This window comes from Pongo abelii, chromosome 3 (assembly GCF_028885655.2).
Source record: "Pongo abelii isolate AG06213 chromosome 3, NHGRI_mPonAbe1-v2.0_pri, whole genome shotgun sequence".
Taxonomy (NCBI): Eukaryota; Metazoa; Chordata; class Mammalia; order Primates; family Hominidae; genus Pongo; species Pongo abelii.
The window spans coordinates 116,036,723-116,060,965 of NC_071988.2; the positions used below are offsets into that span (position 1 = coordinate 116,036,723).

The 24,243-nt window shown below is 36.4% G+C and overlaps 1 protein-coding gene and 1 long non-coding RNA gene across 6 annotated transcripts in view; one reads left to right on the forward strand and one right to left on the reverse strand.

The window, feature by feature from the left end:
- PDLIM5 (PDZ and LIM domain 5) overlaps positions 1-24,243 on the forward strand; it is a 215,723-nt gene that overhangs the window by 133,061 nt on the left and 58,419 nt on the right. Inside the window, exon 9 of one of the 4 annotated variants that reach the window (XM_009240200.4) lies at positions 102-1,245. The exons of 2 other annotated variants lie outside the window; for them this stretch is intronic. In XM_009240200.4, the coding sequence (XP_009238475.2) occupies positions 102-195 (94 nt within the window). In that variant the 3' untranslated portion in view covers positions 196-1,245. Of the gene's footprint in view, positions 1-101; positions 1,246-17,840; positions 17,860-24,243 lie in introns of those variants that run through there. One more of the 4 variants, XM_054554195.1, reaches the window with a different exon arrangement.
- LOC129059033 (uncharacterized) lies at positions 709-17,658 on the reverse strand. Of its 2 annotated transcripts, XR_008524643.2 has the most exons (4): positions 17,533-17,658; positions 10,726-10,791; positions 3,984-4,047; positions 721-802 (listed from the first exon to the last, which is right to left on the reverse strand). It is a non-coding gene; the product is annotated as an uncharacterized LOC129059033 (long non-coding RNA). The 2 variants fall into 2 exon arrangements; XR_008524644.2 differs by lacking the exon at positions 10,726-10,791 and having other exon boundaries at positions 709-802; positions 17,533-17,653.

Below are 24,243 nucleotides of genomic sequence, written 5' to 3' on the forward strand. Positions count from 1 at the left end.
GGCATGTTTTCTGCATGATGGAATTAGTCTAGAACCTTTTTCCTTCTATTTCTTATGACTCTTCTATCACTCTTTTTTTTTTTTTTTTTTTTTTTCCACAGGGAAAAGATACCCCTTCACGTCTTTAGTCCCAAATACACAAAATTACGTGACTGGCACCATGAAGTTTCAGCACGTGCTCTTAACGTACAGTGATTTATGAGCCTTGCCCCCCAAGCAGCCAGCACATACCTTTTCATTTACTTTTTTTTTTCAACTTCATAGCAAAATCTGTATTAAATTTGCCTTATGAAAAATTAGAACTTTTTCTATACTTTTCTAACAATTTCCTATTGTTGTGAGAAAAGGAAGATGAACATGTTTTGTGCTAGTTGGTAGCTCACAAATGTAAAACCAAAAAAAAAAAAAAAAAAGAAAATTAAGGGACTAGATCTATTCAGTGGATTTGTATCTGTTTTTGTTGTTATTAGGGTAGTAACCTTGGAAAACAAATTATTTTCATAAGTTGAATTTGGTTAGTTGGTTGGTTGAAGCAGAGGATAATGAGCAAATAATGTCCTTGTCTAATTTGGAAAACACTTCCTTTATGTTATTAACATTTCCCAAGTTACTTTTTAAGTTCATTATTATGTAACATTCAAAGTTGATTGTAAATTATTCTAAATAAGTAAATATAAGGAGGCAAGAATAAACAGAGAAGACTTTATTAAAGAAGAGTGTGTGCGTTGTAGATTTAGGTATCTTTTAAAGTAGGTACTATTCAGGATGGCTCTATGAAGAGGAGGAGGTCCAGATTTGGCTCCTGAAAAAGGAAAGAAGAGAATTTTACCCCTATTTGCAATGGAGAAATACAGTATTCTTTGGTTTGGTTGGATTTGCAAATCCTATTTCCTATCAAAGGAAATATCTCTAGTGGATATTTTTAGAGTATAGATAATTTCTAGGTATTAACTAATAAGATACGGAAAAAAGATAGCTTTGCTTTTTTAAATCAGAAGAACATAAAATAAATTACAATATGAGTGATTATGAGACATCAGAGAAATATTTTACGTAGTGATATAAACTACTGTGCACTGCTGCTATTCCTAGGAAGCTGTGTTTTGGGCAATACATGGAAGCTAAATATATGACCAGAAATGCTTTCTGCCTTGTAATATAGTGTATTATATATTAGAGCTAAATTTAGTAATAAATGCATTTTGAAGTTTGGAAAAGTATTGTAATAAAGTTGCCTTTAACTTAGCTTTGTACTTGTTCTGTTTCCTTGAGGCTAGACACAGTGCCATCCAGGACTTGTTACAGTATAACTGGGTAAAATAAACAATTATCTGACATTTCATTTGGAAATCATTTTTAACTTTGTGAGGTTACTAAAATATGGGTATAAAACATGGCAGGCCAGGTGCAGTGGCTCACGCCTGTAATCTCAGCATTTTGGGAGGCCGAGGCGGGCAGATCACCTGAGGTTGGGAGTTCAAGACCAGACTGACCAACATGGAGAAACTCCATCTCTACTAAAAATACAAAATTAGCCAGGCGTGGTGGCGCATGCCTGTAATCTCAGGTACTCGGGAGGCTGAGGCAGGAGAATTGCTTGAACCTGGGAGGCGAAGGTTGCGGTGAGCTGAGATTGCACCATTGCATTCCAGCCTGGGCAACAAGAGCGAAACTCCATCTCTAAATAAATAAATAAATAAATAAATAAAACACGGTAAAGGATCATGTTTGGTTTTCCCCCTGAATTATTACAATATGTAGTATCCTATGTGAGTAACATAAAATCAGTTGACTATTGTGCAACATAGAATTATTATTTGTGTGAAACTACTGCTGAAGGACCTTGCCTGCATTCAAGGGTCTATTTTTATTTTTCCAGGTATTCTTTCACATTAGTGACATAATAGTCTGGTACAACTGCTTGATAATTTGGAGAAACTAACATTAATTTTAGATAGTGACTGATAAAATTTGGCCTACCAAATGCGTTTTAAAAATAATTCTAGGATTTATCCATGCTCATTTCTAGTATACCTCATGATATATAAGACATCTTTCTTTTGTCATATCAGTTCTTCTTCAGATACTAAGACAGAGGTCCTGCCTGCTTGTGTTTTTATGATGCTGACATCAATCCCAGTTATAACTGTGTCTCTGGCCTCTGTAAGAAAATCTACTTTCTTAGACCAGGCTTTCCTATACCCAGTAATTCTTCCAGGATCCCAAAAGATGATGTCTGAGAGACGATGGAATTAAAGCCTCATAAAAATAAATGGTGTGGTAGAGTAAACATGGTATTTTCCACCAAGAATCCAATTTCTAGAATAACTACAGAGTTGACAGAAAGAAGACTCAAAAGAATTTTAGGTAAATGGGAAAAATTTTCCCTAATACAGACAAGAGAAAGTGTATAGAGTTACAACTTAAAACAGATGTAGTTAAAATAAAAATTTAATACCTTGCTTAATTAAAAATGAAGTATTTAGTGTTTCATTAAAAGCATAGACTTAGATAAATGGAATGATCCATACTTGAGTATGAGGATAAATATTCAGCTAGGATCATAAAAGACATTCCATTTGACCCTGTCAGAAGATGAATTCCTGAGCTCAGTGAATCTCCTGGGACATTTTATATTCCTAGCTTAAATGCTAGCCAAAAATTGTAAAAGCTTCTTGCAAAAATATTATTGTAAATCTAGTGACCTAATTTATGACTTGTTTTTGTTTGTCTTTCTTATACAGACTTTCTTCATTATAGGCTTGTTTTTAAAGTGAAATTGGGAAGTTGCTCTTAAGAATGTTTTCAACATTTCTTTCTTTCTTTCTTTGTTTTTTTAAATTTGAGACAGAATTGTGCTCTGTCACCCAGGCTGGAGTGCGATGGCGCGGTATTGGCTTACTGCAACCTCCACCTCCCAGGTTTGAGTGATTCTCCTGCCTCAGCCTCCTGAGTAGCTGGGATTACAGGTGTGTACCACCATGCCCAGCTAATTTTCATATTTTTTTTTAGTAGAGACAGGGTTTCACCATGTTGGCCAGGCTGGTCTCGAACTCCTGACCTCCAGTTATCCGCCTGCCTCAGCCTCCCAAAGTGCTAGGATTACAGACGTGAGCCACCATGCCTGGCCTCAACATTTTCTTCTGACAGTGTTTTATTCAGAAGACTGTCTCACACATGGTCCAATGTATTTTTGTTACCTCAAAAATTACAGTATTTGTGGAAACAAAAGCATTCTTTCGTGCATCATTGTGCCCTTTAGGAAGGCTCAGATATATAGACATCTTAGAGTTTATTTAATACAAATTGTGGTATTAGGACACAGAGTAGCAGTTCCTTCTTTTTTTCAAAATTATTCAAAAATATAGAATGAATTGATTTTCCCTCCAGATATGTAATTTCGTAGTTATTGTGTTTCTGATGTGTATTTAAAATCATATAAATCGTAAATATTTACTCATTGCCAGCATTCATTCTTTCAAATGCATAATTGCTGTATATGTAAATGCCAGGCACTAATCAATGTACTAGGGATACAGTAATGAATAACAGATAAATGTATAAGCAAGATGATCTGAGGTGATTGTGTTACCAAGATAATAAGTTAATATAAAATAAGTTTGGCTTAGTCAGGGAAGGATTACTTTAGATTATGTGGACCTCTGAGGAGACGATGTTAATGCCAGCAGCTGGGAGTGGAAAAGGAGTCAGCCGTGTGATGACTTGAGGGTGGGGAGACAAGTGTGGAAAGGAGCATGGCAAGAACACAGAACAGAAAGGTCAGTGTGGCTGGAGTCCAGGCTAGGTGGGGAAGCGTGCTAGAAAAACAGAACTCCTGTACATAGACAAAACACTTATATTCCCATTCCTATCCATAGCATTTTAAATGGGAAATTATTATATCATATCTAACTGCTTGCAAATAAAATTAGAAAATGAAGAAGCAAGGAGGTTAGTCAGGCTGCTAATTGCAGTGCGCTCACCTAGTTGGTACCAGCCCTGATTATTAACAATTTAATATTTTTCCTGTTGAGACCCAATGAAGACCTAGAAAAGAGAGGCATAAATATATGTTGGTAACATGTATGTAGGGAACACAAACAGAATATCCTGCAGAGCATACATAAAACCATACAGAAAATACGAAAACAGTTTGGTGTGTTACATTTGACTTATGATGCTCTTCACAATAGTGATGAATTTGAGGATTTAGTCTTCTCTGTAAAATCTTGGCTAGAACTGTCTGGACACTTTGCTTTTGTTTATCCCATTCCAGAAAATTCCTTAAACCCAGTAAATAATTTCTTTGCACATTCTTTCCAAAATAGGGATCATAGCATTTTTTTCTTGGTTAGAAGTAGTAAGAAGCAGCAAGTGATAAATTCTGGGTTTTAGACTGAGATTTGTAACTCACTGATTACTTTCTGCCCCCAAGTTTCCACTTCTTTAAAATATGGAGTTGGAATCTGTGGTGGACACTGTGCTGCCCACTCAGATACCACTTCAGTGGAGGACTTGATACCTCTGCTGATGGGAGTGTCATAGGCAGACAGCCTTCATGTGCCAGCCCCTTCACAAATCACCTCAGCTGCAGACAGTCCCTCTTCAAGACCCTAGGCTTGGTGGTGCTGCCCACATGCAGTGAACTAATTGATAAGTGGGAAGAGAGGGAAGTAAAAAACCTGGTTATTTCATCCCAATTAAGACCAACTTGGAGGGACCATTCTAGCTCCTGAGCTGCTGTGGTGTCAGCTGAGGCTGTCCTAAGTTTTGTTTGGCAACTCCACCTCTTCTGCCCACTCCTGCTTCCTTTTCTGTCCTTTCCCCTTCACGGTTGTTGACCCTAGAGGCATTTCTTAATAAGCATCTTGCATGCTAAGCGCTAAGCTCTGCTCTCTGGAGAACCTGATCTGCAAAACAATCATATTTTTGTAGACCCCAGTTTAGACCTCAGTTGCACAGGTTCTCTTTTATTCATCTTCTCATCACTTTCTTTGCCTTGGTCACTTGTCATCTTTTCTCCTTAAATCTTCAACCCAGATCACAAACACAGCATTTAGAAGTCTTCAAAGTAAAAGATCAGTTAAGGGAGGACTGAAAGGCATGTGGAAGTCAAAAGGAACATGCATTTACTTAATTTTTTTGCCTTAAATTAAGAATGTTTATTTGTTGACTTCATCACAGGCAGCCTAAGAGTAATGAGCAAGCAAATGTATTTAGAAATCAAATATAATCAGAGATATGTGAATGAAGCAATGAAATGAGAAGCTTCAAAATGGGAAATTAGGATTACTGAGTAAATGTAATAAACACTTAAAACAGGAAAGCAGTACTTAGAATATTATGATTTTGCATGTTATAGTCTTCCATATATAGCATTTGGAATCTTATGTTTTAGCCACTTAATTTCACTTAATAAATTTTGTTTGAACACATCTGTTTTCTTCACATCCTTAAAAGTTTGCTCCTAGTTCTCTCCTGGGGAGATTCTGTTGCTGAGTAGCCTTTGGAAATGTGTAAGCTAATGTACAGATATTAAAAGGAAGGAGGATGCTAAATATCTTGCAATGCACTGAAGAATCCCACAGACTGAAGAATCATCCAGCCCAATATGCCAGTTGTGTGCTACTGAGAATGACTGCACTGAGTGTAAATATTCCCTTTTCCAAGTTTTGTTTTGTTTTGTTTTGTTTTGTTTTTTGAGACAGAGTCTCGCTTTGTCACCCAGGCTAGAAGTTCAGTGGCGCCATCATGGCTCACCGCACCTCGACCTCCCAGGCTCAAGTGATCCTCCCACCTCAGCCTCCCAAGTAGCTGGAACTACAGGCACACACCACCACACCTGGCTAATTTTTTGTAGAGGCAGGATTTCGCCAGGTTTCCCAGGCTGGTCTCGAACTCTTGGCAATCTGCCTGCCTCAGCCTCCCAAAGTCCTGGGATCGTAGGTGTGAGCCATTGCGTCTGGCCTAGATTTTCTTATTCCTTCCCACAATCATACATTCTCACCTACAGAGTGCCCTCTCCACTGCCCCACCCCACAGTAGAAATAATCTTGTCACCTCTGAACTTATATGCTACATAATTTTTACCTCTCATTTGACACTTGCTTTTCTAATTTGTCTTATGGATATTTGTCTACATATCTTGAGTTTCCAACTAAAGTTTGAGCTCTTTAAAAACAAGAGTCTTAGTGTAATAGTATAAATTGGAAGGAAAAGGCATTCTAGTAGTCATTGTATTTCTTCCTGGATGCAACTGTAGCTGTGTAAGTAAAGGCCTAGCTATTCAATGAAATGACTAATCTTGAAGGTGGTTGTTAAGATTATAAAATTCATCTCTGGTGCACTGTTTCTTCAGTTAGAAATATACTGTTTTCAGTCAGTTTAGGCTGCCACAAGATACACAGACTGGTTAGGTGGGACAGTAGAAACTTATTATCTTATAGTTCTGGAGACTGTAAGTTCTAGGTCAAGGTGCCAGCAGGATTGGTGTCTGTTGAGGCCTTTCCTCACGGTTGTATATGGCCACTATCTCACTGTGTCTCCTCACGTGGCTTTTTCTCTGTGGGGGCACAGAGAAAGAGTGAAGGCTCTGGGGTCTCTTCTTCTCATGAAAGCTCTGGGGTCTCTTCTTCTCATGAGAATATCAGTTCTATTGGGTCAGGGTTCCACCCTTATGACTTCATTTAACCTTAATTACCTCTTTAAAGGACCTATCTCCAAATAGTCACATTGGGGGTTAGGGCTTCACCATATGAATAATGGAAGGATACAGTTCGATCCATAACATACACTGTCTTTGTATACTAATCCTCATTTTGACAGATTATCATTTAAGAAAAAGTTATTCTTAAGTAGAATCATTGACTTGGACCCAATTGGAAGCATTGTTGTCACCTCTCTTTTGGTGCTTCCTTTTTACCTTTGAATGACAGGTATCTGTCTCCATGTTCTCTTTCCTCAACTAGAGTATAAGCCCTTTGAATGTAAGAATTTTAGTATGCCCCACCATGTTTGGTACTAAAAGTTACTAATTATATATAATTGCATATTTTTCCAATTCTCTAATTTTAGGGAAATAGTTTACAGCATGGCACACACTATTTCTAATGGAATATGAGTTCGATATAAATATCAAGACATTAAAATATCAAAACATTAATACCTATATTGAAAGTAAAGTGAAACCCTACCTAAGTCACTTGAAAGGGGAATTGTACTTTGTTGGAGTAATCTAATTGCCAAAAGTTGACACTTTTTTCTTGATATTTTCTGTTTGTTAATTAGTGTATTTTCTGTTTGTTAATTAGTGAAAGACTTTTTTTCATTAAATGAACATTTGTTTTTTAATGTCTTCCTTTGTGTTTTTGGTGTGTTTCAACATGAAGAGCTTGGTGATTCCCATGAGGAGAGAATAACAATTTTAGAAATAGGTATATGAGATGCTTAGTGCTCCGAATAGAAATACCAATAGAGAAAATTTTATCATTAATAAGGAAATGTTTAAATTTAAGAATCTAATCTACAACATTGATTTAAAAGAGGCAACAGCCATCTTATCAGTAACTATTAATAATAGAAAGTTGTTAATAATATATGGCCTACCAGAATAGAGAATTATGGGAGACCATAGAAAATTTTATTTAGAGATAATTATGTTACACATGCGCACACACACACACACGTTTATGCCGAAAAATCATATTGTCAAAGTATATTTAAGTTAAAAAATGTTTTTCTTGATCTCACCATCTTCTCATTTTCTACTATATTATAATAATATCAATCTATGTAGTTTCAAATTTTTAATGTTATATATAAGTATAAAGTGTCATTTTAGTTTAGCAAAAGGGTATCTAAAATAATGATCAAAACATATTTTTATCAGTCTTTTCTTTATCTCCCTTGCTTAAAGAATGATGGGTTCTGATTTTTCACATATTTATTATGGTTGTATTAGTCTGTTCTCATACTGCTATAAAGAACTACCTGAGACTGAGTAATTTATGAGGAAGCAGTTTAATTGACTCATAGTTCCACAGGCTTAACAGGAATCATGGTTGGGAGTCCTCAGGAAACTTACAATCATGGTGGAAAGTGAAGGGGAAGCTGGTACATCTTCACAATGGTGGAGCAGGAGAGAGAGAGAAGGGGGAGGTGCCACACACTTTTAAGCAACCAGATCTCATGATAACAAACTCACTGTCGCAAGAACAGCATGGGAAAACCACCCGAATGATCCAGTCACCTCCTGCCAGGTCCCTCCCTCAACACGTGGGGATTACAATTTGACATGTGATTTGGGTGGGGACACAGAGCCAAACCATATCGATGGCTAAGAATTATAAAGTATGATATGGCTTCCCAATTGTCAAGGAATTAAAATGCTCATTAGGAGAGGAGTGACTGCTTCTCCCTTTAGTAGAAAAACAATTCAAACTCAGGTTACCAGTTACAATACACAAACTAAAACAGTTATGTTGAGTGGGGAAACCATCTTCTTATAGGCTATCTTCTAGCACCAAATAATGTCCACATGATTTCTGGCTGAAGGCCGTCAGAATGGAATTTTAGCACTGGAAGAATAGAGTTAAAATTACTTCTTAAGGAGAAACCTATTGCCTTCGTACATTCATTGAAAATTTAGGAAGCATAAATTACATATTTCTGAACATACTGCTTTGTAAGTTTTTTCAAAACTTTGTTGATATTCATTGACCCACACAAAATAGATTAATGAAGAAATAGTTTGCTGACCCATCCCATGTCTTCATTATTGCTGTATTTCACAAACATACTGGTGTTGTGACATATCCTTATTAAGTAAGACACGTTAGTTGAATATATTACCTAAAGCTGCTATTCTTAATAAGCTATGCAAAGAAAGCAGGAATTATTCCCTAGCCTGATATTTGCACATATTTTCATGAGATAAGAATTAGCAATTGGACTTGCCCCAAAAAATAGAACAGCAAGATACCTTCCCACAAAATATGTTTGCCAACCTGTAAAAAAGACCACCTGTCAAAAAATGGTGTATATGATCAAGTAATTTTTGTCTCTTGCAAAATGTGGAATATTTGTAATTGATGTTTGATTTTCTGCTGGTTGAGTATACTGTTTTATGCAAATACTGTTTTGCTGACTACAATGTAAAGGTCGCCATCTATTGAACATAAGTAATTACTACACTTCAGTTCCTTGTGAGACTAGTACTTAAAAATTGTTGAGCCAAGAAACATAGTTCCTCTGTATTTTCACATCCAAATTGTTTAATTCTGTTTAATGCTGGAAATGCCTGTTGTTGTTGTTGTTTACCAAATTAAACTTGTACTATTAGCACCTATAAGGATCTGTTATTTATAAAAGTCAGTGTTCGTAATATGCCAAGTTGGCTTTCATAATCCCAGAATATTCACCACGTTCCTTAAAGGCAGAATTTTGTCAGACCAGTAATCCTTCTCTTATAATGCTGTTTGGATAAGTTGTTTTCCATTTCACCTTTAGAGAAGTAAATTACACAATAAAATTATTCTATTGAATTAAACCAGATAATTAAAGAAACTTATGTTTACTAAAACTCAGTATTGAAGAAGACTCCTGCACTTTAGATTTTTTTTTTTTACTTCAAAAGAAATCACAATTTTAAAAGTTAATTAAGAGCATTGATAATAGGCAGACTTCAAAATCATGGAAGGCTTAATTTCTATCTTTTGCTGTTATTCTATTTTATGTATTTCAGTCACATTGCAGGTTTCAGAAGTCCAAGTTTTCCTACTTTTATATTATGTGAAGATTTATTAGAATGATATGATTTTATAAAAGAAAATTGAACCAATATATTATATTATATAGTATAAAGCATATGACAGGTATGGATATTTAGACATCTTCATTTTCCTTTTAGTCAAATTAAAGAACTATCTACAAATTGCATTTATCTAAAAATTAGTCTCATGTGTCCATGTATTCTCTTTTGTGTTTTTCTATTTTTGTATCTATTAAAGGGTATTGTTTGAATGCTACTCCTGTGTCCAACTCTGTAATAGGTGTTCATCTCACAGATGAACTAATTGACTACTCCCAAAGATTCTGAATTTGTATCTTTGAACAGAAGAATGTGTTAAAACTAAGGTGACAACTGTTGCGGAATTTTCAAGTTAGTGGTACACACTTATTTTGCCTCTTCACACACTTTATTCTTTATCCTGATATGCTAGTAATTTATAAGAAGAAAAAAATTAAGAATAAATTTCTGAAAGATTTTAATGTCTTCAGGTAGCTGTATATCATTGGTTAGACAGTGAGTGAACTTGAAGCTTTAATACAGAGAAGTACCACTTAAGCAAATTTGGTGGAATCAAGTTTACCCTTGGCTTACAGCAGTGGAATCACATACTTGTTAAAATCAGCAAAGCTCTTAGCAGGGATGTTGGAGCAGCATCACAGGTTATGTTTACAAAAAGTATACCCACCAACAGTAAAACCAAAAGTCCTTTATATATGAAAGGTAAAACAATCAGATAACGTCTGTTCAAGGGATAAGTAGAAAACAGAAGTGATGTTGTCAGGGGTGATTGTGAAACTAATAAATGCTCTGTGTTGAAAGAGCAAATAAAAATAACCGAAACCCAGAGGTTTATTTACATCCTGGAGGGATTTGAAGCCCTATATAGAAAGTGATTCTAAATGGTTCTCACTAGACTCTTTTTCTTAATGACTTACAGCTCAGGGTATGTAGAGGACTTACAGATGAGATTCACTGAGTACTATCTGCATTTGTTTCAAATCCTGGATGGGAAAGAAAATAGAAGAGTGGTAAAAGGAAAATATAGTACGGATTTTCAAAAAAGAAGAAAAGTTAACTTCTAACCATTAACTAATTTGAACTTGAGATAATCTGGAAAAAAGTCAAGCAGGCGTTCTGAAAAGCATGGCTAGTGAGCACTGAGAAGAGGAGGGCAGAATTGCCAAGACGCAGAATAAGTTCTCAAGAAACACATCACATCCAACTTAACACATTTTGGATAGATTGGGGGAGATGTTAATTTTAACAATTCATCAGAGAAAGGCCCTTAAAATTCCTTTGAATTTAATAATAAAATGAGGTTGATAAGTATGTTTTTAAATGCATAAAAGGTTGAAGGAGTTTAACCAAAGAATATTGTTTAAAGGATTAATTAGTGACTTGGATGAGGAGATCCACAACTTGCTGCCCATATTTGTGAGTACCATGAAGCAGGGAGATATAGCATACATGTTCAATAACCAATAATGCTGGCAAAACTAAATATTAAAGAAGAAGTGGGAATTTTAAAAGAAAATAAACCCAGTAAGAGTTAGTCATGTTGTATGGCTCCTAAAATGATAAGCAATAGTTCTGTTCTGCACTAGCAAATCCCACCTGGTGGCATATTATGCTAGTCATTGACGTTAATCTCTGACAATTACATAGATAATCCCAAGAAAATCAACTGAAGACTCACTGAGACAATTAAGCTGTCTTTGGGTGAGAAGCAGTTATATGAGTAGTTGATTAGATGATAATCTGGGCTGGTTCTTTGACCTAAATCCAAGTGGGTCTTTTCCTCTAAACATTCTCCTTTAGTCTCAGGCCTCACTTGTTAGCAGTGGCACCTGCTCATGTTTAGCATATATTATATATAATAAATACATCCAACAAATGTTTATGAGGCACTTATTTGTGCTGGTTTCTAGGAAAATGAAAGTGCTATTATGAACTTAGTCTAGTAGAGCAGACATGCAATGAAAAAGAAAAATAAGGAAATAATACAGTTTTAGGTTATGATATATTCTATAAAGTAATATAGTACAACATGAATATAATGAGGGGAGGGGAAGAGTAAGGTCATTAGACTCTAGTTAGAGAAAAATAAAATAATTTGAGCTGAAATGTGAGTGCCCTGAAAGAGTCAGTCATGAGGATGTGGAGATGTCCTCTCCAGGCAGAAGGAACAGCAAATGCAGAGTCCCTGAGACAGGAATCAGTTGGTGTGTTTAAGGAACTGAAAAAGAAGCCATTATGAATGGGGCATAGTAAATAAGAGAGAGAACGATAAGAGATTACGTGAAGTAGTCAGGGGCCAGATTATTGACTGCCTTGTAGGTTGTGTTAAGGAGTTTAGATTATTTTCCTAATTAAATGAGAGGCCTAATATAAGACTGTAGTCATAGGAGTAACATCTGATGTATATTTTTAACAGATCACCCTGAATACTATGGAAAATTAATTGTAAGGGAGAAATAATGGAAGCAGGAGACTGTTATGAGTATCCCCATAGTTCAGGTAAGCAATGTAGTTGCCGTGGACATGGAGAGCATTGGATAGGTTTGTATTTTAGAGGAAGAACTGATAGGTGTATAGAAATATTGAGGTGGAGGGTAATGGAGAGTGGAAAATTGGTAAGTCAGTGAATTTGTAAAGAATTATTTCAATTGATAAGAGTTAGTGAGATTGGTCAGAGTCAATTTGGTACAGTAAAAAAAGCTAATAGAATCAAGAGATAGCAGACTGAGTGAGGAAATAAAAAGGGTCCTTAAAATTTAGATTTCAGACATGTTGTCCTTGTTGATGAAAAATTAAAGGTTATGAATTTTGGAGTGCATGCTGATATATTCCAGGTGTAAGGCTTAGCCTTAGGGGAATATATCATTAAATTGAAGAAATCAAATAACTTAATAGTAAGATTATGTATTCAGTGATTGTGCATGATTATTGAAATAATCATGAGAGATTGTTGGAATGGGGTAAAGAGGAAGGCAGTCAGGAGCTAAAATAAACAGTGGGTGAGGTAGAGACAAGACAGTGGGAAGGCCATATAGTGAATGGTATAGTGAGCCTCCAAGGACTTGGCATTTTGGAGGATCAAAGATGACTGATAGTAGTTAAAACAGTAGTGAGGAGGACACTTGCTCCATCTCCAGATTTATAAGAATAAGGCATATGAAAGAAAAAGCAACATCTGTTTGAAGAGACTGTAAAGAAGATATAGTAAAACAGTAATGGGTTTGTGAGGGCTGTGATAGATGGTGAAGTGATTAGATTAGGAGATGCACAAAGCAGTGAAGAAATAAGAGTCCAGGAGATGTTGGATGACCCAAGGGATTTGAACTTCTGGTTGTGGCAGGTAAACAAGGGTAAGTGGGAAGCATGATGTGATTAATCCTCAGAGTCCATTACAGGAAAATGGATACTAGAATGTAAGCTTCATGAGGGCAGGAAATTAAAGTAGACAATAGGATGTGTAAAGGTGCTTGACACAAAGTGGGAATTCAAGTAATTGTTTTTTGTTATTGAATGAATGAGTGAATGCAATGAGTGATTGAAAGGGTGCGTTTGGGACATATGATCCAGAATATTTGGCTAGTGAGTGTGTAGCCACTTGGCTGGTGTTCTGTAATGCCAACAGGACACTCTCACTGGAGCATGAGGTACTGTGCTGGCTTTCTCAAGACATGTGGCCTCTTTAAGGATTCACTGTGGGTGGCTGTTCAATGGTACACATTCAGACGTATTCTTTTATGTTTTCAAACAGGTAACTTGACTCAACACTATTTATTAAATAATACATGCCTTTCTCCTCTTTATCCCAAATCTGAAAAATACCTTTCTTGTTTATAAATTCTTTTTCTAATATTAGGATTATGTTAAAACTACAAAAGGGCAGATTTTTGTCGCATATAAGAAGCTATTTCTAACTAGTATAAATCTCTGAAGTCATGGATCAGAATGATCCAGTGAAGAAATTGATGATGGAAAGTGAGAGGGCCTAAGGTTAGTGGTAAGTGCCCTGCAGTTACTGAGGGAGTTAGGCTTTTATCAGGGGATTGCTCCAAGTGACTTTTAAGTTGTCATTACACCTTAAAATCTTCATATTATATTTGCATTTTGTATAGATAAAAAATGCTCATTCTTTACCTGGCTTTAGACCCTATAGAACATTTTCTATATAGAGATCAAAGAATACTCTAGATAACTAAAGAATTTACAAAATATTAAGTATTGAACACTTAATAATGATAAAATCCATTATGGAGTGGCAACAACAGAGAAATGTGTAAGAGTTATAAAGCTAGAGTTTGAAAGATGTGAGAAAATGGAAAATATCATCAAAGAGGAAATTCTTTCCCTAATACAAATGTCTTAGTTAGATCAAGCTGCTAGAACAAAAATATCATGGACTGGGTGGCTTAAACAACAAACAGTTATTTTTCATAGTTCTGGAGGCTGGGAAGTCAAGATCAAGGTACCTGTACACTCAGTGTCTGGTGAGGGACTGCTTCTTAGTTCATAGATGATGCCTTCTCACTGTATCCTCATATGGTAGGAGAGAGGGAGCTCTCTGAGGTGTCTCTTATAAGGGACCCCATTCATGAGCGCTCTCTGCCTGTGTGACCTAATCATCTCCCAGAGGCCTCACCTCCTAATAGTATCACATAGGGGGTTAGGATTTTGATATATGATTTGGGGCTGGGGGGACACAAACATTCACTGTATAACAACAAATAATAAGTTCCAATTCCTTCAGCAATATCCCTTTTTGTTTGCCTGTCTTTTCCTTGCTTAAGTAAGTGGGAAGCTCCTAGAAAAATGATTTCTTTGAGTTAGTCCTTCTTTGCTCTTACAAAAAATCAACCTCATTTTGGGTAGTATTTTCATGTTTGATAATTTATTTCATAACCTTTTAGCCTCTAAGATCCAGTCCTCCTTGTCTGCCATGTGCAAAGCAAGGATACCTCTACTTGCTTATTTTTAAATTCTCAGGATGCCATCTATGTAATAAATGTAGAATTAGCAGGCTCAAGTAACATTTTCAGGCTGCTACAGAAACAAAGACTATTGAAAATCAATTAATAAATGGATAGCTTATGATTGACAGTACCAGAAATTCTCACCTGAGGTTTAGTTGATTTAGTTTTCCAGAAGGGAGGTCATAGTTACAAATGAGCAAACTCAACGTATTTATTGTCAGGAAGCCAGCAGAAGATACTTACTTTTTTCACATGCCTAGCAGTTTCCTTGGCTAAAATAAATAGCTTTGCTATAAGGGCAGAATCTAGCTATGACCCTGATATATTCTAGTTTCTGCTTAGCAATATTATTACGTAAAAGTTTGCTTTGTGGAAGTAGAATACCAAGGACAATTTATTGTCATTTTCCTCCTTTACCTTTTAATAAAATGTATATTTCAAGGTTTGTGAATTTTTCCTCTTACTGAAAACTCGTCATGTGGGTATGTAATAAGTCACTCTATTTGATCATTTTATCATATTTATATTCAGAAATAGGAAGCATTTTAAATTTTAATTGAAGATGCTATTTTTATGCTGTAAAAGAAAATGTTTGCATTATTTTTAAGATTTTTTTAAGGTTCGCCTTTGTGACAGATTTCTTCTTACATAGTTTGCATATAATTCCATCAAAATCGGATGACCCAAATTAACATTTTGAAATTTTATTACTGATAGAGAACTTTACCATCCTGCAGCCTGGTTTCTTTTTGAGACGGAGTTTCGCTCTCTCATCCAGGCTGGAATGCAATGGCGGGATCTTGGCTCACTGCAACCTCCGCCTCCCAGGTTCAAGTGATTCTCCTGCCTCAGCCTCCCGAGTAGCTGGGATTACAGGCACCCACTACCACACCCAGCTAATTTTTATATTTTTTTTAGTAGAGACGGGGTTTTGCCTTGTTGGCCAGGCTGGTCTTGAACTCCTGACCTCAGGTGATCCACCCGCTTTGGCCTCCCAAAGTGCTGAGATTACAGGTGTGAGCCACTGCACCAGGCCCCTGCAGCCTGGTTTCTGTTCTTCTCATTCCACTGAAGTTATTCTAACCATGGGTGCCGGTACAGTAGCTCCACCATATATCAAAGTACTAACTTTAGTAAATTACCAAGGATAATTTTAGTACCAGCGTTGAAAGATTATTGGAAGGATTAAATATGATGATACATATTAAGCGATGAAAAAATATTTGCTTTTATTATTAACAAATGATTTACGTGTAAGTTAAAAAATAAAGATAATAATATTGTCATTAATGACCAAGAGCCTGAATTCTGGAAGAACTTAGTTTGTTCAAGACATTGAACAGGTAGTCTAATGTGACTGGAGTTCAATGAATAAAGGGAAAATTGGTGTGGAAAGGTACTTGAGAGGTTGATCATAACAGGTCATTTGGGGATTTGTAGAGCATGTTAAGCACTTTGGGTATCATCCTAACTGCAGTAGGAATTCGTTGCAAGGTTTTAATCAAAAGAATGATTTGATAAAATGTGTTTTGTTGTTTTTTCTTAAAGCACATGGGCTATACTAAACCATGCCAGAAAACACAGGGGCTGGAAGGGGCAGGATTTGGCAAGAGAGGAAGCAAGAGAGCAGTTAGACAGTTCTTAAATCACTAGTATAAATTAGTGCTTATCATAGTCGAGATGAGAGAGGGTGGTAGCAGAGAAATGGGGTAGATGGATGGTGTAATGAGAAAATCTTGGGACTGTAATGCCCCCCTAACCCTCCGCAAACTGGGAAAACTGGGACGTTGCCAAGAGAATGACTCGGACAAGTCCAACTTGATGAGTAGATGAGTTTATTAGGACATACATACAGGGCACTGCTGGACTGCAGCAGTATGGCTCCAAGAGATCCACACCGCCTCCCATCTCTAGGCTGCTTTTAAGCTAATTTTCTGGCTCTTTGCCGTGTGTGTGTGTGTGTGTGTGTGTGTGCGTGCGCACACGTGTGTGTGTGTGATGGGACTTTTTTCCTTGGTATATTCCCAGCCATGCCTCAGGATGTTTGCATTCTCAGGGACCCCTGCTCCTCGGCTAGGCACCATGGCCTTAGCTAACTGCCTGGCCCTCAAGGTTCAAGCATTGAATGTAACACCTTTAAGTAACCTGGTAGGGGACCCATCACACCACTGATGGATTAAAAATATAAATTTGGAAGCAGAGTCATTTGGACATGGTGAAAGATGATTTGAGACAGAGAGATATTAGAGGTATTAATAACTAAAGGGCAATTCAAAATATGGGCTACTACTCATAGGAGAGAGCTGGGCTAGATATAAATCTGGACATTAGGTGGTGTTAAAGCTACAGGACAGAGTAATGTCACTGTACTAGTGATAGCAGAGTACAGAGAAATAAAGCCTAGGATAGAGAACTCTCAGGAAACAGAACAGCCAGTGAAATACTACTAAAAACAGGCAGGTAAATAGGGTTGAGGCACAGATGACAGGAAAAGAGAAGCAGTAGTCAATTGAGCCAGACACTAAGTAAAATGAGGAATGTGCACAAAAAGACAAATATTGTATGATTCCACTGATAGGAGGTATCTAATGTAGTCATCTTCGGGCCGGGCGTGGTGGCTCATGCCTGTAATCCCAGCATTTTGGGAGGCCAAGGCAGGCGGATCACTGGAGGTCGGGAGTTCGAGACCAGCCTGATCAACATGGAGAAACCCCGTCTCTACTAAAAATACAAAAATTAGCCAGGCTTGGTGGCACGTACCTGTAGTCCCAGCTATTCGGGAGGCTGAGGCAGGAGAATCGTTTGAACCAGGGAGGTGGAGGTTGCAGTGAGCCGGGATCGTGCCACTGTACTCCAGCCTGGGTAACGGAGTGAGACTCCGTCTCCGAAAAAAGAATTAAAGTAGTCATCTTCATAGAAACAGTAGAACGGTGCTGGTTACCATGGGCTAGGGGGAGGGGGAGGGGGTAGTTGTTCAATGGGTACAGAGTTCCAAATATGCAAGATGAAAAACTTCTGGAGATCTCTTCCACAATAACGTGAACGTACTTCACACTACTGACTGTGCACTTGAAAATGGTTAAGATAGTAAGTTTCATGTTACGTATTTTTTACCACAGTTTTTAAAATGAGGAATGCAAATTGTCCATTGAATTTAGCCACAAGAAGGTCATCAGTGACCTTAGCAAGATGCAGTTTCATAGAGTGTTGGGGGTTGGGGTCTAGTTGAGATGGCTGAAGACTGACAGTCAAGTGAGTATAATGTTATTTCAGAGTCTGGCTGGTAAGGGGAACAGGAAAATAGAAAGTAAAGATAGTCTGTTGTTTTTAAGAGAAACTACAGCATTTTAAAAGAGGACTCAAAGCATCCAGTAGAGAAGGAGAGGGATTAATCGAGGCCACTGAGATTAAGGGAGGAGATGGAGTACACAGCATAAGAATGTTGCTCTTGGGCAGTTGTCTGGACTAGGGGATAGAAAAAGAATTCTTCTTACTGGTCCTACAGGATGGTAAGGTTGGTAAATTAGTAGATGGACAACTCACACCTGATTTGCTGGACAGATTGTTCACAAGGGTCCGTATTGAACAAGTGCAGAGATTGTGCAGAAATAGACACAATGCATGAATAGCTCTTTGTTCATGTATCCTGAGAAAAGCAAGCCAAAAGGAAAAGACTATCTGGGAAAGAGGAAGTCTTCATACCTCTCTCTGGTGAGAAATGAAAACTCATTTAAGCAAGACAAGGCAGAAAATTTGGCTGTTGCAGGTATGCTATTAATCAGAGCTTCTTCCAACCTAAAAGGAGTAAACACTGGGGAATGTCAGAATGAGAACAGATACTGATGTTTGTTCCATAGTAAATTAGGTAGTTTAAGATTTTGTCTTAAGTCAGGTTTTTAGAGTTTGGCTAAGCAATGAAGAGATAATCAATATGTGTAACACATGGGAAAACTCCCAAGTGCGTTTGCTTGGACACTTGGAGATCATCTTCAAAGGTATTTCATGATTTATATGAAATTTATTCTCAAATTTATTCTCAAATGGCACTTAGCTTTTTCCAATCAGCATATTTCATGGAGATGTTGGAAGACTCAACTTCTCCAACTCACTCCCTTTTCTTTTTTTTTTTTTAATCTGTCCTGTGGTAATATGTAGATATTGATAATAATTTATAACCATATTTTCTTTTTTCCTGAAATATTTGTAAATTTTTAATATTATAAAGAATATTTCTTTAAAGGTATTTTTGGAACACTATTCATTCCTTTGAAGTTAACATGTTTCCACTTAGGCAAAAATCTGTTTAGTCAGAATTGTGACACAGTCTCTAGAAGGTACAAATACGTTTCAATATACAAATATTGTGAATTCGTTATTTGGAAAAAATAAATTTCAAGCTTTTATTTCACAAATATTTGTTAACTTTATGGTAAGCACTTTGTTACACTTCATGTATATCAGTAACTATTGATATCAGGGAGCTTCTAGTGTACCGAGATTGTCTGGATTTAAACAAATAACGACACAAATTGTATAATAATAATAACAGATTATATGAGTAAAAAGTACAGACTGCTATGACAGCACATGACAGGGGCAGCTAAGGTGGCTTGGGGAATCAGGGAGGCTTCTGGGAGGAGGTGACATTTAAACTGAGGCCAGAAGGCTGCCTTGGAGTTATCCCAGTGAAGGTGTGGTAGAGCGAGGGCTGAGGACAGTGAGGAGTAGAAGACTGTGCAGAGGCCAGGAGGGGAATAGAAGCAGGGCCTATTTCAAAAAGAGATGGAAAGCCCAGGGGACTGGAGCAAGCCAGAGAGAGTGGACGAGCTTCGTGACATAATGCTGAAGAACAGGTAGCCCAAGATCACTTAGAGCAGGGCTAGAAGGTCTAAGCAACAGACATGATCACATTTGTATTTTTCAGAGTTCACTCTGGTAGCTGTGTGGAGAAGTTATTTTCTAGGACAGGGGTCAGCAAATTTTTTTCTGTAAAGGTCCAGATAGGAAATGTGCTAGATTTTTCAGGCCATATGGTCTGTCACAATTAGTCAGTTCTCATATCATATGAAAGTAGCCATAGACATATGAAGAATGAACCTGGCTATGTTCCAATAAAGTTCCAATAAAACCTTATTTATGGATGCTGAAATTTGAATTTTTGTGTGTCATCATATTATTATTTCGATTTTCTTAACCATTAACCATTTAAAAATATGAAAACTATTCTTAGGCCATACAAAGACAGGCAGGGCCTGAATTTGGCCGGCATGCCATGGTTTGCTGACCCATGTTATGGTTCTTATATTTCTTAGTCTCTTAACCTTTCTGCTCTACCTCTTAAATAATGTTTTAGTTCTATCATGACATTTTTCTTCAACTGTCTACATTTTTTCAACACTCTGGTAAAGGTATGACTAATGTGAAATAAAAAACAGGAATATAACCTCTCCTTTTCTATTTTTTAATCCATTTGAAAATCAGTGTAACATGACTGACCATTCTATTTTTTTATCCACAGACTTCTTTTTTTTAATGGCTAATTTTGTATTTTTCCTGTTTTATTTTTCTTCCCAAAGTTTTATACTTGGTGCTTTCTTTTTTTTGAACTTAACATTGAGTTTTTCATTTTTTCTTTACCTGGCAATAGTTCTTCTAGAATTTACTTCTGGCATTCTATATAAAAAATAGTACAGATATCAGAAAATTAAAGTAAAGAATACTCAAAACAAAGCCCTACGATTGCATGCCACCAACTGTTGTACGAGCAGATAAAATAGTTTGTTTACATCAAGATACATAACATCCATATAACTTCAGATCTACAAACAGAACATTCTGACGTGAAACTTTTGGTTGCTTTCTTATAGGGCACTTTTAGGCAGCTGCCTCACAATGTTCTGGAAAACGTTATGTAGTGGAAATAATACAGACAGACCTGGTCCAAATTCCACCTGACCCTTACTAGATGTATGGTATTGGGCAACTTAATTAACTTCTTGGAGCCTAAGTTTTTTTAAAGCGTTCAAAATACATAGTCAGTGAATGGGAATTTCCACCTCCTTTTCCCCTGTAAGCATAATATTTTATTACATAGAAGTAGCCATATTAAAGAATTCTGGGGGAAAACAGCCCATATTTTGTGGTGGCAGAAGTGTTGGTTTTTGTTTTAACCATTAGTAGATGTGAAGTAAAAGAAAACCAATAATGTTCCCAAAATTGAACTAATAGACATTTAAAAGATGGTATAGATGATAAATGTCTTTTGTACTTTTCATTAATATTTCCTTTGCCTTATATTTTAATTCTGAAAACTTAGGTTTGACAGTGCTCTGGAAGACCTACCTAAGAGTGGACCTCACCCACCCGCAACTCCTCAGGTGTTAACTATTGGTAGCCAAGTGGCCACACTTTCTAAAGTAGCAGCTACTTATTCTAGGTAGACTTTTCCTTCTTGGTGTTTCTAAATTTCAAAGCTGGTAGTGAATTTAAATATACTAAACTGTTTGAAAAAGAAAAGATGATTGTTGATTACAGAACTGACATCATTAACATATAGACAAGAACGTTTGGCACTCAGCCTCAAAACAGCGCCTCTCACTGCTTTTATATTTTTATTTTTGTTTAGTTTATAACTTCTAATATAGAATCAAGAAATCTCTTTTATTTATTCACTTTGTGATTTGGAAAGTTAACTTGCTGGCTTTGTCATAAGTCTCCTTTTCTGAATTAGAGCATTTGCCTCAAAGACAGGTAAAGGTCATACACAATATGTTACCAGGTGCCCAGACATATTCTAAAGATATTCAGATAAGTAACTGCTTATGAGATATCACTAGATTCTGCTGATACTAAATCCTTTTCTATTATTTGTGATGCAATATGATGAAAGAAATTCATTACCGTTTCCTTTTCTTCTTGGAGAAGAATAAATTAGCTGATTTATTTTTAAGTTATTTTTCAATAGACTAAGTTTCTAGTTCTTATTATTCACCATTATGTCTCCAAATAGTAACCATTGTCTCAAAGATGCAGAGTAATTCAGAAACTCAGAAGTGGAATCACATGATAACTTTATTCTTCCCTTTGACATTCATGTTACCTACCCTGCCCTACCATTGATAACATCTTTCTTTTCTCTTTCCAGACCCTGACGTTTTCTTTTCTAACCATTCATAACAGTTGTTAAAACTTAGCCATACAGTTTAATTTAATGGATAGACTTAGATAGACCAAAAGAAAAATTACTTAATTCTGTATCATTTTGAAAACATAGCTTGCAACTATTTCCTTAATTTTTTTTCTAATGGTTTTTGTAAAGTTATAGCCTATGGAACTTGGAAGAATGACTTATCAAGTTCTTCTGACAGGAAAAAGAGACTTATGTCAACCCTCACAGTTTCAGACATCTAAGCTCACATTAACCAGAGGTTGAGTTTGCCACATAATTACTTTGTGTTGGAGGTGGCCATTGAAAAAAGTGGTCATACTGTAGTGATGATGCTCATTGATAAGTTGCACCCATAAATGAAGAAGAGAGACTACAAGTTTCACACTATGCATTTCACTCTGTTTATTTTACTTAATAACCAATTTGAAAATCATTACAGTCATAATTATAGAATATTCATTCCTGTCCAGGCATTTGATCTTTTCTAAAAGGCCAAGGGAAAATTATTATTTTAAGTAATGAATACTTACTAGTTCTGAAGATAAAATGCTATACCTACATTTAAAAATGCTTACAGAACTAACTGAAAATAGAAATATGGAACTCAGCAGAAAAGGTGATGTTTTGATCATATTCACTGTAACATCGCTTTATTTTTGCAAAGGTACTTTCCCTCCTTAAATAGCTTTACTCTCAATATTTTAAACAATTATCTCTTTTCATATTAATATATATTGCTGCTTCTCAATAAGCAGTCAGTTGTACCTGCTTCTCCTGAAAACATAAGTCGTATTAAAATGTCACGCTGTCAGTGTATATCGTCTCTAAGGTAAAGCTCATTATATAGAGGCTTTTTGGGAAAAAACAGTTTTTCTTCTTTCTATGCTTATAGAAATTCAGACTTCACGTTTAGATTTATTTTCTACTAAGTTGTTGGCAAGTCAGTCTTCAAATGTGTGATACGAGGTAATTTTAAATAGGAATACAGTCAGTGAACTTAAATACATTCAAGAGTATTCGTATGTCAAAATCAGCTTTATGGAGGATTATACATCAGCTTTTAGCTTCTGAGAGAAACTGTAGGAGCAGAAACTAAATGGCCTGAACTCCTATTACACTTCTTCCACTTCACACTTTTATAATGCTTAGATATTAATATGGAATGGTTGCTCTTTTGTATTTATTACGCTACCCTTTCTCACTTTCCTTTTTGTTCCTCTCCTGTTTTTCTTTCCCTACCTGTCAGTTTAAGCAGCTCCACAGGAAATGTGGAAGATTCTTTCGAAGGTTTTCGAAACTTTTCTACCTTCTCTTCTCCTGCTAGATATAGTGCTGCAGTTCTGAGCAGTGCAGCTGCTACTGTGTCTGCTGTTATTGCTACAAAAACCAGGTAGAACTACACGTACAGCATCTGTCTGATGTGATCTCAGCGCTCTTCACTCTTACAAGTCACCTCAAAGAAAACATACCCATTTGAAGCAATCATAGCTCTATTGTGAGCTCTTAATTGTGTAGTGGATATTTTATCTAGGTTGTGGATAAATCTCACAGTATTTGTTACTGGTTTTTTCTTAAAAATCACCTTTTAATCTCTCCATTGCTGCCATTTATGTATGGTAGTTCTCAGTTGCGTGAATTATGACATGTTGTGTGCTTATTGTCCCTTGGGTTTCTACGTTTTTCAGGTTTTATATTTGAAACAATAAAGTATTAATGAATATTTTAAGTTTCTATTGATTTTATCTTCTCCCACGACCTTTAAACGGTGATCTGAAGACTACTGTCCCCTAAAAAAATAAAATTGTGTCCTTCCCCAAAAAGAATAAATTGGTTTTGTTTTCGTGGTTTGGGGGTTTTAGATAATTTCTATAGTCTTTAGAGCTTCAAATGCTTTCTAAATGATGGCTTTGACCATTTTGGTGAAAATCTAATCAATGTTATATTAATGAGTAAAGCAATAGAATAAACTCTTGGTGCTTCTTTTTATCTTCTTTCATCCTCCTTTGCTGCTTGGTGCTTCCCCTCCCTCTTCCTCTCTCTCCCCACCCTCTCCCTCGTAAAGGAAATGTTTCAAATCACAGACCTTAAGAACTACTGTCTGCTATTGGTAGTGTGATTTTTGACTTAAAACTCTTTCTAAATGCTTACCAGGCTCTACACTCCTGAAAGATATCACTCACTCCTGGATGCACTTTGCATCAGCCCTGTCTCCAAGCCTTTAGCTTTTTCCTATCTGCAGTCCTCAAGGAAATCAACTGGCTCTATCCATGTTAAGAAAACAAGGTACTGTGGGAGCAGATATG